The following is a 16,215-nucleotide window of genomic DNA, read 5'->3' as shown; positions in this document are numbered from 1 at the left end:
GTATAGTTACAGATACAGACATAAACGGCGATTATAAATAGAATTCTATACACCCATCCTGCGGGATATATTATCGAATAACGAGTAGCAGAGTAATAACGGTCCATTTTTTAAATTTTTTGCTACCTTGCCGCAAGATGATGAAAACTGCTCGGCTTGCTTCGGCCACATACCAACAATAAACCTAGAATATATTCCCTTAAAAATCGGAGGGTTGAACGGCCGCGGAAATGGATACCTCTCTACGTTGTTACAGGGAACGCGATAGTTGGAGATGTGAATTATCCCGATTGCTTGAACACGCGCGTTGCGTTATACCTACGAGTATACTCACTCGTAACGTGCGTGCAAAAGTAAGTTCAACTCTTCGTACATACATACATACATACATTAAATTCATACACGCATGGGTTTTACTGCCGAAGGTGCATGCACAGCGCCAGTTATGGTACCGAAAAGCTGATACGTATTTTATTTCATCGCGTGTTGCGTACCGTACGCGGTTTCTCCGTCGGTTCCGCCAGACGAAGGACCGATCAACGATCATTTCCTTTTCTATAATCGCATAATACACCTGCAGCCTGCAGATTCGAAATAGTAACGCGTTCGATACAGAAGCTTGAATTATAAACGATTTTCAGAAATTTGGGAAAAATTATTTCGGATTTTTCGCTTAATTGGAAAGGGTTGAGGAATCGATTTAGAATTGTAAAAATAAAACAACTCATATTTGAGGTTAAATAAAAAAAAAAAAAGAAAAAAAACTGAGCTATTGTTCAATTCGTTTTACTTGGTCAGAAAAAAGGAAGAAAAAAAAAAACGAATTAATATCGGCAGAAAAATGTATTTCATGGTGTTCTTATAACTTTACAACTTTCTACACACTGTATTTGTTTCGTATGTAATGCCCATCTATTTGTACAGTATAAACGCTAAAATATATCAGACTTTATTTATAAGTATAAAAATAGTCACGGCATAAATTGAAAAAAAAAAAGATCGCCATTTGTCAAATTCATTTCAAGATTTTTTTTTTTTTTTAATTTTCATGTAAAAAATCAAAAAAATGAATCAAACCATAGTTTAGCGTTTTCTTTTTTTTTACTCGGAAATTGTGATACTGTTTTTTTCCATTTTTAATTTCATATAAATTTCGGTACTCTTGTACCTATAGACATGTACCGTATATATGTTATATACACACAATTGTCATAAAGACTTGAATAAATTGCAATGTAACGTATGAAAAAATATTCAACCACCTGTGCAAGTCCAAGCGATAATCGTGATCCGCGGTGCCTTTGTGACACGTAAAGAATGTGCGTCAGCTGTCTCTCCGTGCAAGGTGGAGATATTATACGAGACGAGAGCAATGAGGGAATAATCGGGGTATGAGAAACATGCGATTTGCGAAACCCACGCAAAGGTCTTGCGCAAAATCGAACGGTTGCTGCGGCAGCGAAAGAACGCTGCGTGTAACGGAAAGGAACGGAAGAAAAATAAAATAGAAAAAAAAAAACAAATTGTCGCACAGTGTGGAAATAACATTGTTTATATAGCGTATTATTTTTCGTCTGTCCATTTTGACTCGATGCAATTGCGTGCAACAGGTTCAAACTGATAACTATGTTTGTCTTTATCTACTGTTCGTACCATTTGCATAGACGGAGAAAATCGAAATTGCGAGTCGCGATTTGTGCGACTTTTACAATATTTACAGCGAAACGTTTGAACCGAGGATAAATTTCCACAGTTCTTAACTATTTTCATTTCTTACTATACCCGAAACATACAATTCTAGGGCATAAAATGAAAATCAGTTAGTAGATACTGTCACGATTCTTGATTATAGTCTGCGTTTGAATGAAAAATAAATTTCTAATGAAACAAAAAATATAAAAAATCGTAGCTTGGAATTAAATTTTCTTAAAATTTCAACAATATTTAAATAATTGTTACAACGATATCTCAATGAAGCTTAAGAAAAAAAAAAATTCCAATCACATACGACAAATGAAACGTTTCTTCGTTCCGACAATTGAGATACCTGCATTACTTCGATCCTCGGATAACCGAGTGTGTCCTCGATATATACGCGTCGGAATATCTAGAGAATATGCAGGACATCGCGGTCCTACGCAGAATAACGATGGTCTCGCCTATAACAGGTATGATATTATCGCCATTTAAGAAGGAACTAACATAACGTGATCGATGCGAAACCGGTTGCGTATAAGCAAATTTTTAGCGATGATGCGCCACCCGGTCGTCCTTGCCTCATTCTTGTCCAACCGCGAGATTTTATAGGTATGCCATCCTCGCGTATAACGCTGAGAATCTCCCGTAGACGATAAACAAGCCTGACGTTTATATTCTGCGCCGCAAGTCCCTCCCACTCATCTCCGATACATGCATGCATTTATTACATGCATGCATATATACATATATATATGTATATGTATATATATGCATACCTATTATACGCACAATCCTGAACGTTCATTCATTCGTCGAATTTAACGGGTTTCAAATTCTTCTCAATGATTTCGACAAGTCGAGGAAAAGAAAAAAATTTACGATCACGTGCAAAGATTGTGAAAAAAAAAATTCCATCAATGTGTTTCCACGACGAGAGAATTTCGTTGCGTGTATTAATATAATCTATAACGAGGAAAAGGTTCTTCACAAAAATTACGGTGCAATTTCTTTTTCGCTATGCTCGAAACAATTAACGATTATTCAGCGGTCGATGACTTCGATTGATTCCCGATTAAAAATCTGATAACATTAGCGTTGCGTCGATCATCGACCGTTGTGTAAATAATATAAATAATTGTGATGAATGAATTCGAGGAAGAACTTGTTCATTTTTATCTTCCTTTTTTTATTATTGGAAATGGTCGTCCGGGTGTATTCACGGATTCTTACGGCTTTCGGTTATAATGCGCGGAAATATTTGAAATTCAAATCCGGTTAGAATAGCCAGATACGCATATATCTGTATATACACACGCATGCTGCCTTGTTAATATATATGTTGCACTCGATGCATCGAACTTTTACATGGTCAGTTAGACGATCGTTAAATAACGATTATCCGCGATAGCGGTTGATCGGATACGTAATGCGCTCGAGAGTAAAATCTGAAATACATTTAGAAGGGCTGTTCAAAGTTGGGACAATCGTTTGATAAATTTTTAACGAAATAAAAAATGGTGTGGGGAAAATGATTTAACGAGTTCGCGTGGAATGCCTCATACGTATAATATATGTTTGATGAACGAAACGGGAGAAAATATCGCCGCGGGTGTCGATTACAAAACACAAATTAAAGCGTATAAGATTATACGTATGAACCGTCCAAATGATGAAAATTGTGAAACAAGGTAGAAAAAAAAAAAAAAAAAGTCAAGTTAAAATTAATCGATAGAACGTTGGATTTTATAGAACCACACCGCGCGTGTGTTGATATTTCGACAAAGAGAAATTCGTATTAAAAAAAAAAAAAAAACAAAAAAAAAAAAAAAACAATTCCAATTCATCAAACAACGCAATGTAAATATTTAATTAATTAAAAGTTAGAGGTAAAAGAGGATATATAAAATTATAACCGTTCGGCCATTTTAACGCGTATGAATAACAATTGTTATCCACCAACGAAGCCACGTGTGCCGAATGCTTGTTGCAGAGACGTGCATGTATAACCCGAGGATCGGTGTGACATATGGGCACGATCCACACACGCAAACGTGGAGGATATCGTGCAATAACAGTAATGACGTAATACAGAGCCGGCAGAGTGACAAGGTCTCAGCGATGTGCGTATAACGTATCGCGGCGTCTCGCGGATTTGCGAAGATCGTTCATCCGCGAAAGAATGGAACGAATTATAATACGCGCAACGCAAAATGTCGAACATAGGTAACCTGCTTTACAATACCTAGACTCTCCTATTCGACGTTGTATCGCGGGTGAATATATTACGTGCGATATACGTATTACACAGATATCCGTGCATCCGTTTATCCTCGATACTCGTAATTATCGCGATCATTATCGTCCGCGTTAATTAAACGAGACATTGTTTTTCCGTTATAGATTCAAAATTTTTACACCACCACGCATCAACATATAATATACATATATAGATGTCACGTATTACTGTTACATGTGATTTGTTTTTTTTTTTTTTCTTCTCTTTACTTCTTTCCCTTGAAATTAAAACGCTGGATATGAATTATTCAAATATATATATATATATATATAACTGGTAAAATATTTTTTTATCTCACATTTAAGGGTGTTCCGAGGAAAAAAACGAAGCGTTATAAATATTAGATTCATATACGATTACTTGAGCGATTTAATTATAATATAATATATACGTATATTTCTATATATGAAACAAAAAGTAACTGCTCATTTATTCAAATACGATCAAAATTCGATACAATTGAATGACATTATAATGATCGAAACTGACTTGGGATCATTTTGTTTCGTGGATATGAATATGAACGAAAGTTTTACGAGCGTAAATAAAAAAAATCAATCCTGTACATGTCGAATAAAAATAACTAAATACAATGATAATTCAATCAAATTTCACAAAGTGATATCAGGATTCTACAATCCCCATAATCGAACAACATCTCTCTCGTATGAATATTTGCGTGTATATATATATATATATATATACATATGTATGTATATATTGTATATGTATATGTATACCCACTCTTCGTAATTATGCCTACGAATTGTTTTCGCCTGCATCAGCCTGTATAACATTATATATCATAGTACCTATATATATATATATACATATGCACGAACCGGCAAAGATTATTACGAAGAAAATTCTCCGAGAGTAAAACCTACGCGACTTTCGATCGACGGTTGTGTTAAAATAAATACGAGGGCGTTTCGCAAGATACGCGGCATATGTGTGTTATTATAATAAAAACTTATCCACAGGAAAGTTATCATACTTGGAATCTTTATTAATATTATCCGAGCAATGTGCGCAATTTATATCAATATTATACACGATATATCATTCGTCGAGATTAATAACTTTATTTCCAACACCTACCGGATGCATTGGCAATGAGAAAAAATACTATGCACAATTAGACTGAGAAAGGAAAAAAAAAAAGAAAAGAAAACCATAGAACAGAATGAAAAATAATTATAAATTTAGCGAAAAAAAATTGAATTCATCTCTTTCTTTCTCCTTGTTGTTCTGAAATCGATCTGAATCGGTTGAGTAAAAAAATGAAAAACACCTAACGATAATTCAACCCACATGTTCAAATCTTTCGCTGCAAGCAAAGTTTCACGCATATTATACCGACGTGTATATATATACGTGGTATCCGTGTGTACGCAAGTTGCAACACCATAAAGCCTACTCAACGACGACCGAAAGAAGAACGTACGTAATATGTGGGACATGATATAGGCACACGTGCTCGTATAACCAAAGTAAGTAGGTATAATACGAGAAGAAACCTATATTCACGGGTAGTTTAAAAGGCGTGGGCTTGTAACACTCGCCGACTGTTAGAGAGAATAATTCATGATTCCCGCACGCAGCTTGCAAGTATGCATACCCATGTACCCACCGCAACGATACCTGAAACTAATTTCCTACAAATTATTACACCGAATATTTGCTCATTTTTCACGTTAGTTACTTAGAGGTAACTAAAGATAACTTGAATCGTATTTTTTTTTTTTTTTTTTTTTTGCAACGTATCTCCGACCGCGGCGATACAAACAGAGAAAACAATTTTATCGCTATGAATTATTGTCGTTGCGGGGTGAGTAAAATTTTACCGTCTCTAGAACGTGGAATACGATGATGTTTCTGTGCGTATATAAATAGCTCGGCAATTTATAACTATTTGCAAAATTGCGAACAACTTGACGCAAGAGTGGTTAAATCTGTATAAGGTCGTTTCTATGGAAATCGACCAAACCTTCTCGTTTCAGCTAAAATATCGTATCAAGTCACGAAAGAAAACGATAACCTACCTCTACGCTTCTTGTACGTATTAAACGACTCTATTCTTATTCTAGGCCTAGGTACATACGTAAAGCTTTAGTTTACGTATCTACGCTATTCAAAGCTCTTTAGAAGAGTCGAGTTAGCTTCCCAATTAAACGAATCCTTAGCTCTGCATTTAGCACGACCCTCTTTCAACCGCTAATTACTTGCCGCAGGCTGCGGCGCATTCTAATTCATTGCCTGCGGGAAGAAACGAGTGCGTGTCAATACAATTTTTCTCACACGTCATAAAAAAAAAGCAGGAATAGAATAAAAAAAAAAAAAGCAGAAAAACTTGCGTTCGTTTAGAAAAAAAAGTTATAAGATATTTACTAACTTATATATATATATATATTGTATAAACGCGTGTTCTTCGTAACGAAACAACGAAGCGGACTTTATTTCGTATCTATCCGAAATTTTCGTTTCTCGTGTAAAAAGAAAATTGTCGCTCGTATATTACGGTGCGAAAATTACTCCAAACAACTAAAAATTACTCATAGTTAGAATGATGATAAAAAGACGGAAACTCTGACCGTGAGAAAATTTTCAAAAAATCCGGAAATTCAAGTTCCTGTATCATTTCCCGTCTTACTCTCGGCTTAACTCACATTTCAAACATCCTTCGTGCTCTATGCAACAAAACGCGATGTCTTATCGTACAAAATTACCGTAACAATCAGAATTTTAATGCCATGTTTTTTTTTTTTTTTTCTTTCTTTCAAGTAAATAACATTAATCGTAAAATACTATAAGAAAACTAACCTTACGTAAGTTTCAAAAGTAGGTATGAAATTTGCGACGTTAAAGTCGAGACGAGGTTCGCGGATATATGACGCGCATATTATACAGATATAAGTAAAACACACAAGGCGAACGACGTAACCGGTCTTGACGGTATGCATCGAGTAACAAGAGACACTTACCGAGCTGTAATCGTCTTAGGGTTCAACCCGCATCGCGAAACGACCTTAGACGGCATCCTAATCTCATTTGCAGCAAGATTCCCTCTCGGTCTATGCGTTATTGTCGAAAAGGTAGATACGTGATAAACAGATTTTAAAATTATCGAGCCTTCAGCTAAATGGTAACGAAATTCCACCGTGTCCGGTAAGGAAGAAAAGGCGACAATTTAATTTGTCAACAAGTTATTGTACAAGGAACCTCTTGAACTCTAATTTCAGGCGAAAAGTGTGAAACATCGTTTGTTTATTTATGTGCTTTATTTTAATGTTATTTAAAAATAATGCGGGAGGTGCCCATTTGTGCAGAAAACAACATAACGCGGCATGCCAACGACGATTATCCAGCTATGCGACGTATGCAAGCGTATAACAGGTGGGTATGTATGCTGTACTCTTATATGTAGGTACGCAATGCGAACATCTGTTGGTACTCCGCCTTGCGAAAGGAGGAAAATCGTAAACGTCAATTTACGACACAGGGGATAATGCGTAAGATACCGTCATACCTATCCTACTTGGAACGTATGAAAAACTAGGAAAAGCAAAACTCCGACACCGCGTAAAGAATCAATAAACTATGCATGTCAGACTTCGTTCGTAAAAGCTCGATTCGACATGAGAAATTATAATTTTGAATATAGTTGGTCAATTGTGAGTGTATTTGAGAGAAATTTAGACGTAATACTTTGTCTTCGTCATATATTCGTATCAAATATCAAGCCTTTCGACTTTGGTTAATTTCAATATAACATATCGTGAAATAATAAATGACAGAAAGAAAAAAAAAAAATGGTCTTCAAAGTCGATTAGGTGTCGCAATTACGATACCTGCATTGATTTTCATGTATATTTATTTTTTTTCTTCCTTCTCATTCTTACAACTCATTTACGTTTCGCGCACGAGACGAAGGGTACATATTTTCAAGAAACGTACGGACAGAAGGCTGCATAAATAGCGGGTTAATCACGAGAGATAAGGATGTATACATACAATCTAAGGTGTATTTACGCCGCACGAAGCCGACCGACGATTGTAGCAAACGGGGGCTCAACACGGACGCGGATGGATAAGAGGTGACAGAAATTTTCACAAGATTTGCAAAGGATCAAGACGAAGGAAGAAATGAGGTAAAAAACGGAGCACCGACCACTCTTGAATATGAAAATATGTCAGCTTCGCTATGTTGTTTTTTTCGCGCGCACAAGTTTTACGTAGGTACACGTCGCAACTTGTGATAAAACTGACTACTTGTACGCACGTCGTGCTTTTCCTTATCGTTATATGGTTTGTAAATATTTTATGCAACTAGGCCAGGCGTTAAGTACACACACACATACATACATACATGTCATACCCAGATATTACAGCAAGGTGTACATACACTAATTATATTCCAGTTTTCTTCCGCCGGCTCGTATGGTAATTATAAACTTTATACGTACGTATATCTCTCGTCAAACAAGATATTATTATAGAAGTTGACACAACTGCGTGCAATGTATAAGAGATCTCCAACACGCGTACCTGTACGTATATTTGGTCTACGTGTACACCGCGGTAAAAAAAAAAAGAAAAAAAAAAACAATAAATGATCAAAGACAAGGGAAAATAATGATTTGACAAAACCGTGCGTCATTCAACGATAATTTTCTCAATTTTACGCATCATTTGCAGTTGTCGAAAATTACTGAATCATTCCTTTTTTTCATACCTTGTGTAATGGGAAATTTTCAAGCTTGATTATACGTAATGAGTCTTACACATATTCGAATCCGTTTATATAATTCAAATGTAATAACAATATGAAATTTTTACACGTTCGTCTGATGTGTGATTTCTGTAATAATAGTTTACCGTAAAATGAACAGAAAATAAAATAAGAACGTTATTGATGAAAAACTTATACACTGTTGCAGTTGATTAGTTCCAGAATATCGATTTTATTTCATTTTTATCGTTCAACAAATAAAAATTTCGCGAAACGTTAAATCATAGTCGAAGTACCAAAGTGGTTGAAAGCGTTAAGCTATTGTGAAAAAATTCTCCCTCAGCGTAGCTCGACAAAAACTTCCTCTTCCATGCTGCTCTATTCAGACCGCAGACGATTCGTGAAAAATTTTCTGCTGCTACATCAAATTTTTTCCCCAACTCCAACATTTTGTATCCTGCACTCCCACTTATTACGTACCTATCTACTACCGAATCTGAACCTAGATCTGGATCCTGACTCTTCCTACTATACATCTCGAAAACGAAATCGCATCTTGCACTCTGGTTATTGAAAACTACGAACGGTATAAAATTGTAGGAAAATTCACCCCGCTCAGTTTATCGTGCTCGCTGCTCCGTGAGTGTGAGATGAATATAAAAAAAATTCATTCAAATTTTCATCCGCACAGCTGTTGGAAGGAAGGAACGCGGAACGACGAGTAAATACTGCAAAATATAGTCACGATACGCGACTGTATTCCGCACGTGACGTTTTTGCAGCATACTCTCCGTGCGATGTTCACGTGAATAAATACAACTCTGACATATCGACTTGTTATCACCGAGAGGCTCGGACTCCGATCGTTTCGACACGAATGGTAGCTGCTGGCTTATAAATTATTGTACATTTAATCCTTTCTAATTCAAATCCCTCTGCACCGTATAATCAAAGTGTCGACGACATATCCGTGCCCATTAATATTACAACTCTGCGTACTGTATTTAGTAGAAAAAAATTTACATTCATTGGAAAAGAATAATTAAAAACAAAAAATAAAAAATCCTTACGTCATAAGCAGGAACGTTTTCCTTGTCCCGAATAATCGGCGAGCTGTTCCTGGGAGCGATCAAAGCCATTTTCACTCGCTTATTTTACACAATGCGTTGATCCTTTTTCTCCTTTCTTCGGTTCAACCCGCACAGTATCGACTCGTTTTATTTTCTTTTTAAATTTTTGATTTAAGGAAAAACGCCGTACGATCAGTTTCACTCCATCACCAAATGTCCTTTAATTCCCACTGCATCGTGTCGTCGTTTTATTAACGGTTCTGCGATATGATAAATTTTTAATATACCTGACAACAACATATATCAAGTATAAATATTCAGCTTGATTTAGAAACACATACATGTGTATATATATATATATACACATATGATGCAATGAAGAAATAGTTAGAATCGTGTAACCGATCGGAGGCGGAAAATTAAGTAAAAATAAGAATAAAAAAAAAAAAAATAACAACAACAACAACAAACGTCAAAACCGGTATTTCACGCAACACGCTAGTAATAACCCGGATCGTTGGATCAAAGTTAGGAAATTATAATTATCGTTGGCAATTTGATCTCCGCCGAGTTACGTGGCAAAATACCTGGCGGTCGGCGGCATCTCTCATTCAACTGTTGCAAAAGTGAAAAATCTGCGTTCTGATGTAGACGAGGACCTTATACGGAATTCGCTCGTAGCCGGTATTCGAGGTCGCGCCGCAAACCTAGGTGCGAATAATCCGCGTTCGCGGTTCGGATACACGCGAATATTTGTAGCTGCAGTCTCCGCGTGAATGATTAATTTCGAAATCCTGCCACGTGGACGAATTTCGTCCAATTCTCCCACCCCTTTTTGGAACTAATATTTAACCAACGACTCGCAAATATTATAAGACGAACAAAAATGAATTTTTTAAAATCCCACACCTGCGCGGTGTTTTTTTTATTTTTTTTAAATTTATTTTCAGACTTACGCGAGTATAAGAATGATTGAATAACTTGTCGAATACCATACAACTAGATAAAATGATAATCTCCTTAACTCCGGGCGATTTCTTAGGTAACTCGTACTGTTCACTGACGTCACGTCCCAAACGGTGTACCGAAATAACACCGAGTGTCATTTCACCAGTCGTGTCTTTTGAATTTTAATTATCAAAAAGGTCGGTCTGATAATATATTACAGCAGTTGAAAACCGTGCGCGAGATTTTCAATTCAAGACTAGAATTATTCAAGGTTAAAGGTGTTGCTTTTTACCGTTCCTTCTTTTTTTTATATATAAAAAATTTTGTCGTTTCAAGTTCTTTCCTTCTACATACAGGGAATAATCATCGGTGCACGTGTAGCAGGATTTATTAATGTATGAAAATAATTAAAGCCCAACGGATGATAATTAACGAAAAACCCAAAAGCCGAATTGCACCTGGGAATAATAATTACGTGTTCATCTTCCGCGTGATTATCCAATCCAAAGGTATTATAAGTAATCGATTACCGTATATTCAATTCGTTAATGCCAGGTGTGAAAAAGACTGTATTTATACAGTACATTCCGCGATATGCTTAAACAATATAATTTCGACCACGTAGAATTCCATTAAAATTCATCCTATATACGACGGGTATATTACGAATAGAGCAATAGGAATATATTTTTCCCGTGTGATTCTGCGCGTCTTTTGTAGGATTTTACATCGTATTATGTAGATGTATATATATATATATATATACAGTCTTTAAACCGTTAAACCGCAACAATTCCATCCATCCATCCCCGTCGAATAACGTGCGCCTTGTAAGAGTAAAGGAAATTCACTTTGCCTAGGTAAGTTTTACCGTTTCTCTGTAATCTTTTACCATGCAAATTATACAGGATGTACTGCATTTAAGCGACTTTTCAACAGCCAGTATCGCACGCTGCACGCTATATGTATAGAATATAATCGTGATTAGCGGATATTTAATACCCGGCGATCCTTCCAAACGCGCAATAGATCATTGTTTAAATTTTTTTTATTAAAAACTCAAAATCATTACTACCGTTAAATTTGAAATTCACATTTTTCACTCTCTCATTTTATTACCCAATATCGGTATAAAAAATTGTTTAAAAGTTGTTTGTTTGTTCGACAGTTTTCTTCAAAAATTATGAGAAACTAATTTCGCTTACTTGTCGTTTTTGGTTTTTGAATTAGACACGGATTCGTTCATCACCCCGCACTGTAAATCGTTAGGAACTGACTCGCCAGTAACAACAACAATCGTTTTCGTCTTCGGTCGCGATTTCGAGCGAATTTTGGATTTCGATGTTTACAAAAATCGTTTCAAAGGTTACAACATCACATCGACGGCTAGCTGAGGCGGCTAGACAAGGCAATAGTCGCTTCGGCCGGCCGACTCCAGACTGAACAGCCGGTGCGGTTCCAAGTTCCCCCACCACCACCCCCCTCGGAATCCCCGCCATGCCGGATAATTCTCGCCTCCTTTATTAAAACCGCGAATAACGCCTTCTTCTAATTTCGTTTCATTGTGTGTGCGTATTTCATTTTTATTTTATTTATTTATGTTTCTTAATCGATGTACAATAATTAATAGAACGATAAAAAAAAAAAGCTCCGTAATACATGCGTAAGTACCGTTGAAAAATATTGTTGTTGTCGTTGTCGAGCTTTAAATACGAAACAAGTGAGATTTGCAAAAATTTTACTCGAATATCTTAATTAAGACAAAATTTGTATATTCGAAAATTTTCACTTCTTACAATGAAACGTGAGCGAAATTTTCAGATATTTCGTATCAAATGCTCAAAGTTTGCGTATTTTATCCTAGCAATGTAAACCATAATCGATGCAAACGTCGGATTTTGCATAGCCTTGTTAAAATGTTTCTGACGTGAATATTTTTCAAATATTCTTATGAATTTATACAACAGGGTTCGAATATCGTTGTGATTTTCGCGAAGCAATTCGTTTTTCATCATCCACAATTTTTCGAATCGAAAGAAATAAAGATTGTCGCATTCACGGAGTGAGTATAAAATCCACTTCTACATCGTATATATGTAAGAAGTCACGCTACGTTATATATTTCAGCGTTTGACGTGCATTTTATATTTTATATATTTTATGTGTTATACTTAAAGGGTCTGAAACGCGAGTATCGGGGTGATGTTTTTTTACGTCTCTATTTTTCCCTTCTCCATCTTCAGGGCAATGTACACTGCACTTTTATTACACGGCGGTTTTTACTGTTCTGCCGCTGCACCCCTTTTAAAGCGTACAATCGTATAAAAGTCAGGATTGCAGCTGAAACGTAGATCATAACAGTTATATGTACAGGTATGTACATATAAACGCAGCAGTCGTAATTGTAAAAGTCGTTTTCGTGCGAGAATATAATAACAAATGTGGAATTACCGAGAGGCACGCGTATATAACCAGACTCTGTATGAACGAGTAATCGTTTTCCGAAAATCATAGGTTTAACAAATTCATATATCCGTGAAATGGATGAAAAGATTTTATTCACATTTTATTAAATTTGATTCCCATAATGGCCTGAATTTCTATAGCATATGAAATATTTTCTAATGATCTTTTCATCTGTAATAATAACAAAAATAACAAGATTTTTTTTTTCATTTTTCAATTCAATCATGTCAGATTATAACATAATTATATTCACCTATGTTATATATGCATGCATATGTACATTATTCATCAATCAATTAGTTGAAAGAAACGAAGAAAAAATCACCGATGACTTCTTACTTATCAACTATTATTATCATATACACCGTATTAAGGTTTGTACAATACTCTTATATTTCCTTATACTTATACTTATACCCTTATACTATTTGAGTTCAAGTTAACACTCCAAGAGAATGCATAACGTATATTTATCTATTTGTTTATTTATTTCAACGCACGAAGAACATAGGAAGAATGAAGTCAAGCTGCTGCGAAATTTTTTCCCTACAAATTTATCAAACGTATTCGAAAGATGACACCACTAGTTTTTTCCACTGCAGGTAGGTGTGTACACATATATTAGGTATAATGATTACATTAAATCCTGCATCAATAAAATATGGCGGAGAAAATTCACGTGCGCGACATACGCAAGAAAAGAGAAGAAATAGAATTAAAACTGAAGTTAGTAAAAAGAAAGAACAAAAATTAGTACGCCTCAGAAGTTTTATCTTATTTTTATATCATCATCATTAATATACAAGGTAATATAGCGTGTTCTACGCAATAAGGGCCGGTTATTTTTTTTTCCGTTTGTTTTTTTTTTTTTTTTTTTCGAAGTGTTTTCCAGACATTCCCCAGATTAGCACGCCGGTAGAAAAAGGAGAGAAGGGGTGCGCCGTCAGGGGCTGCAGGATAATTACTAGACAAGGTGCGGCCGTATACATTCTGCAGCTGTGTAACTACTAGTCATTAATGTAATTTACTAAAAGGTAGAAACTGGAGGAGGGAAAGGTGGGGAGGGAGGGAGGTTCGTCAACCCTCGGTTTGTCGGCAGGCGAGGCAGCTGAGAGCTGCTCTCTGTTATATTACATTATATACGTCGTATTGTTGAACGGTCTGTTAAGGCGGTTGTATGGTCGAGAATCGATACTGTTCCCGTTTCTTTTTAAAATTCATATACTCAGAAACTACAGATTTTTGTTCCAAAAAATTTGAGGAAAAAAAAAAAATTAAACACCAGAGTACAGCAATTAACAACATTTCATTTATGAGGATGGAGTTAGTGAAAAAACGATGCTAATTCGGACGTTTGTGATTTTTCGAAATTTAGTAAATCATTGAAAACAAAATATACACTGATTCTGAGTCATTCTAAAATTACCCGTAAATTATTATTTTTTTTTTCCCCCCGATATATCGCTACGTTAACATTTCTAACTTCGGCCTCATTTTAAATTTCGTATCATTCGATAATCTCATTCCACGACGGCTTATCTTCTTGTGAAAAAAATTATTCTTTACGCAATTAAACTTTGTATAAGAGACTGATATTTTTTTTTATTCGCCACGTTGGTATCGGTAGACGTTCAATTTGTATGCTGGAATAAATAGCGCCGTTTTTTCATTATTCAAAAAAAACTTTTTCCCAGGAGTTGAGAAGATCCATCTTGGGCTGCGTATGGAACGTTAATTTATACACACGACAAGTGCAATCGTGTTAATGTAATTTTCAGGTAAATAAAAAATTCTTGTTACATTCACAGGCACGTATTGTACATGTGTACATTTTACGTTATGCTTGTAGAAGAAGATGACCGCAATGCGGTGTGAAATCAGAAAAAGAGAAAAAGAAAAAAAGAAGAAGAAAAAAAAAAAAGAAAAAAACGAAGAAGAATGTAATTATCTCCGTATAGGTAATATGTAAACGAGGAAACTGCATTAGACGTTACAACCAACCGGACGTTGGATACTTTTAGAAAAAGAACTAGCCAGACGAATTTCTCTTTTCCAAACAATTTCCCACAAGGTATATATAATATATACGATATAGAAGCATGACCGATAACCAAAAGCTTGCGTAAACGTGATCAAGACCTCACGGAGAAGAATCCATTTGCTTCATTTATCTCGATCGTTAGTCTTACCTCATTATTTATTAATTATAAACTCGAACGGATCCACTAGATTTTTATCAATTTCGAAGCGCTTCAAAATGAAGCATCGATACCTGAACTTCTGTTTCTACTTAATTCGGGTATTTTATACATTTCTTGGATAGAAATAATATAGAATGATAAAAAGCAAGCATCGACTTGTGGCCAACCAACCTTCTCAAACTTCGTTTCCATCTTCTATTATTATAGATGTATACACGAATGAATAACGAGGTGTCGGAAGAAACCGCAACAGTAACAATTGATATGAATTTACCGTTGCTACGACCTGCGCGCTAAGGAAGAATATCAAAGAAGTATAACGACGATCGGTTCTTCTATCTAGCGAAGAGGGAATAAAAATCCCATTGTTCATCCTGCCGCAGATCGTGTTGGTACAATTGGTTCTTTTTTTTTTCCCACATCTATCTTTCTCGCTCTTATTTACGAAGAAAATGTTTGCCGCGTGCAAAAGTGGGCGCAATTTTACAAGCGTTCGAATATTCGTGTGACATTTGTTCGTCGTAAGGTGTTTGCAAAATCACAAAATCAATTCTTGCGTACGCAAATATTATACATATATTATCAACGGTTGTGTGTTTACGTGGTATATGCAAATTAACTTGTAACGACAAAATAACGAAAACTGGCTGACTTGTGGTTACAAGTATACGTGTATATTATATGTATACATACGGTCCAGAATGGATAATAAAGAATGCAAAAAGAGAAGGCGTTGTAATATTATAATACGCTTAAATACACACTTTCGTCATTGATCGTTCCACCACCAAGGATAAACGAATA

At 35.6% G+C, this 16,215-nt stretch overlaps 1 protein-coding gene across 8 annotated transcripts in view; it reads right to left on the bottom strand.

Moving 5' to 3' along the window:
- Positions 1-16,215, bottom strand: part of Wdr62 (WD repeat domain 62) — an 85,150-nt gene that overhangs the window by 31,620 nt on the left and 37,315 nt on the right. For 2 of the 8 annotated variants that reach the window (XM_046623828.2, XM_069135609.1), the window contains exons 1-2: positions 11,950-12,184; positions 9,797-10,083 (exon numbers count right to left, since the gene is read on the bottom strand). The exons of 2 other annotated variants lie outside the window; for them this stretch is intronic. In XM_046623828.2, coding sequence (XP_046479784.1) covers positions 9,797-9,865 — 69 coding nt within the window. In that variant the 5' untranslated portion in view covers positions 9,866-10,083; positions 11,950-12,184. Of the gene's footprint in view, positions 1-9,796; positions 10,084-11,636; positions 11,779-11,819; positions 12,185-16,215 lie in introns of those variants that run through there. 4 more of the 8 variants (XM_046623827.2, XM_046623831.2, XM_046623829.2 and 1 more) reach the window with 4 other exon arrangements.

The sequence above is a fragment of the Neodiprion pinetum genome, chromosome 4, assembly GCF_021155775.2.
Source record: "Neodiprion pinetum isolate iyNeoPine1 chromosome 4, iyNeoPine1.2, whole genome shotgun sequence".
NCBI classification, from domain to species: Eukaryota; Metazoa; Arthropoda; class Insecta; order Hymenoptera; family Diprionidae; genus Neodiprion; species Neodiprion pinetum.
This window is presented reverse-complemented; position numbering and strand designations above follow the sequence as displayed.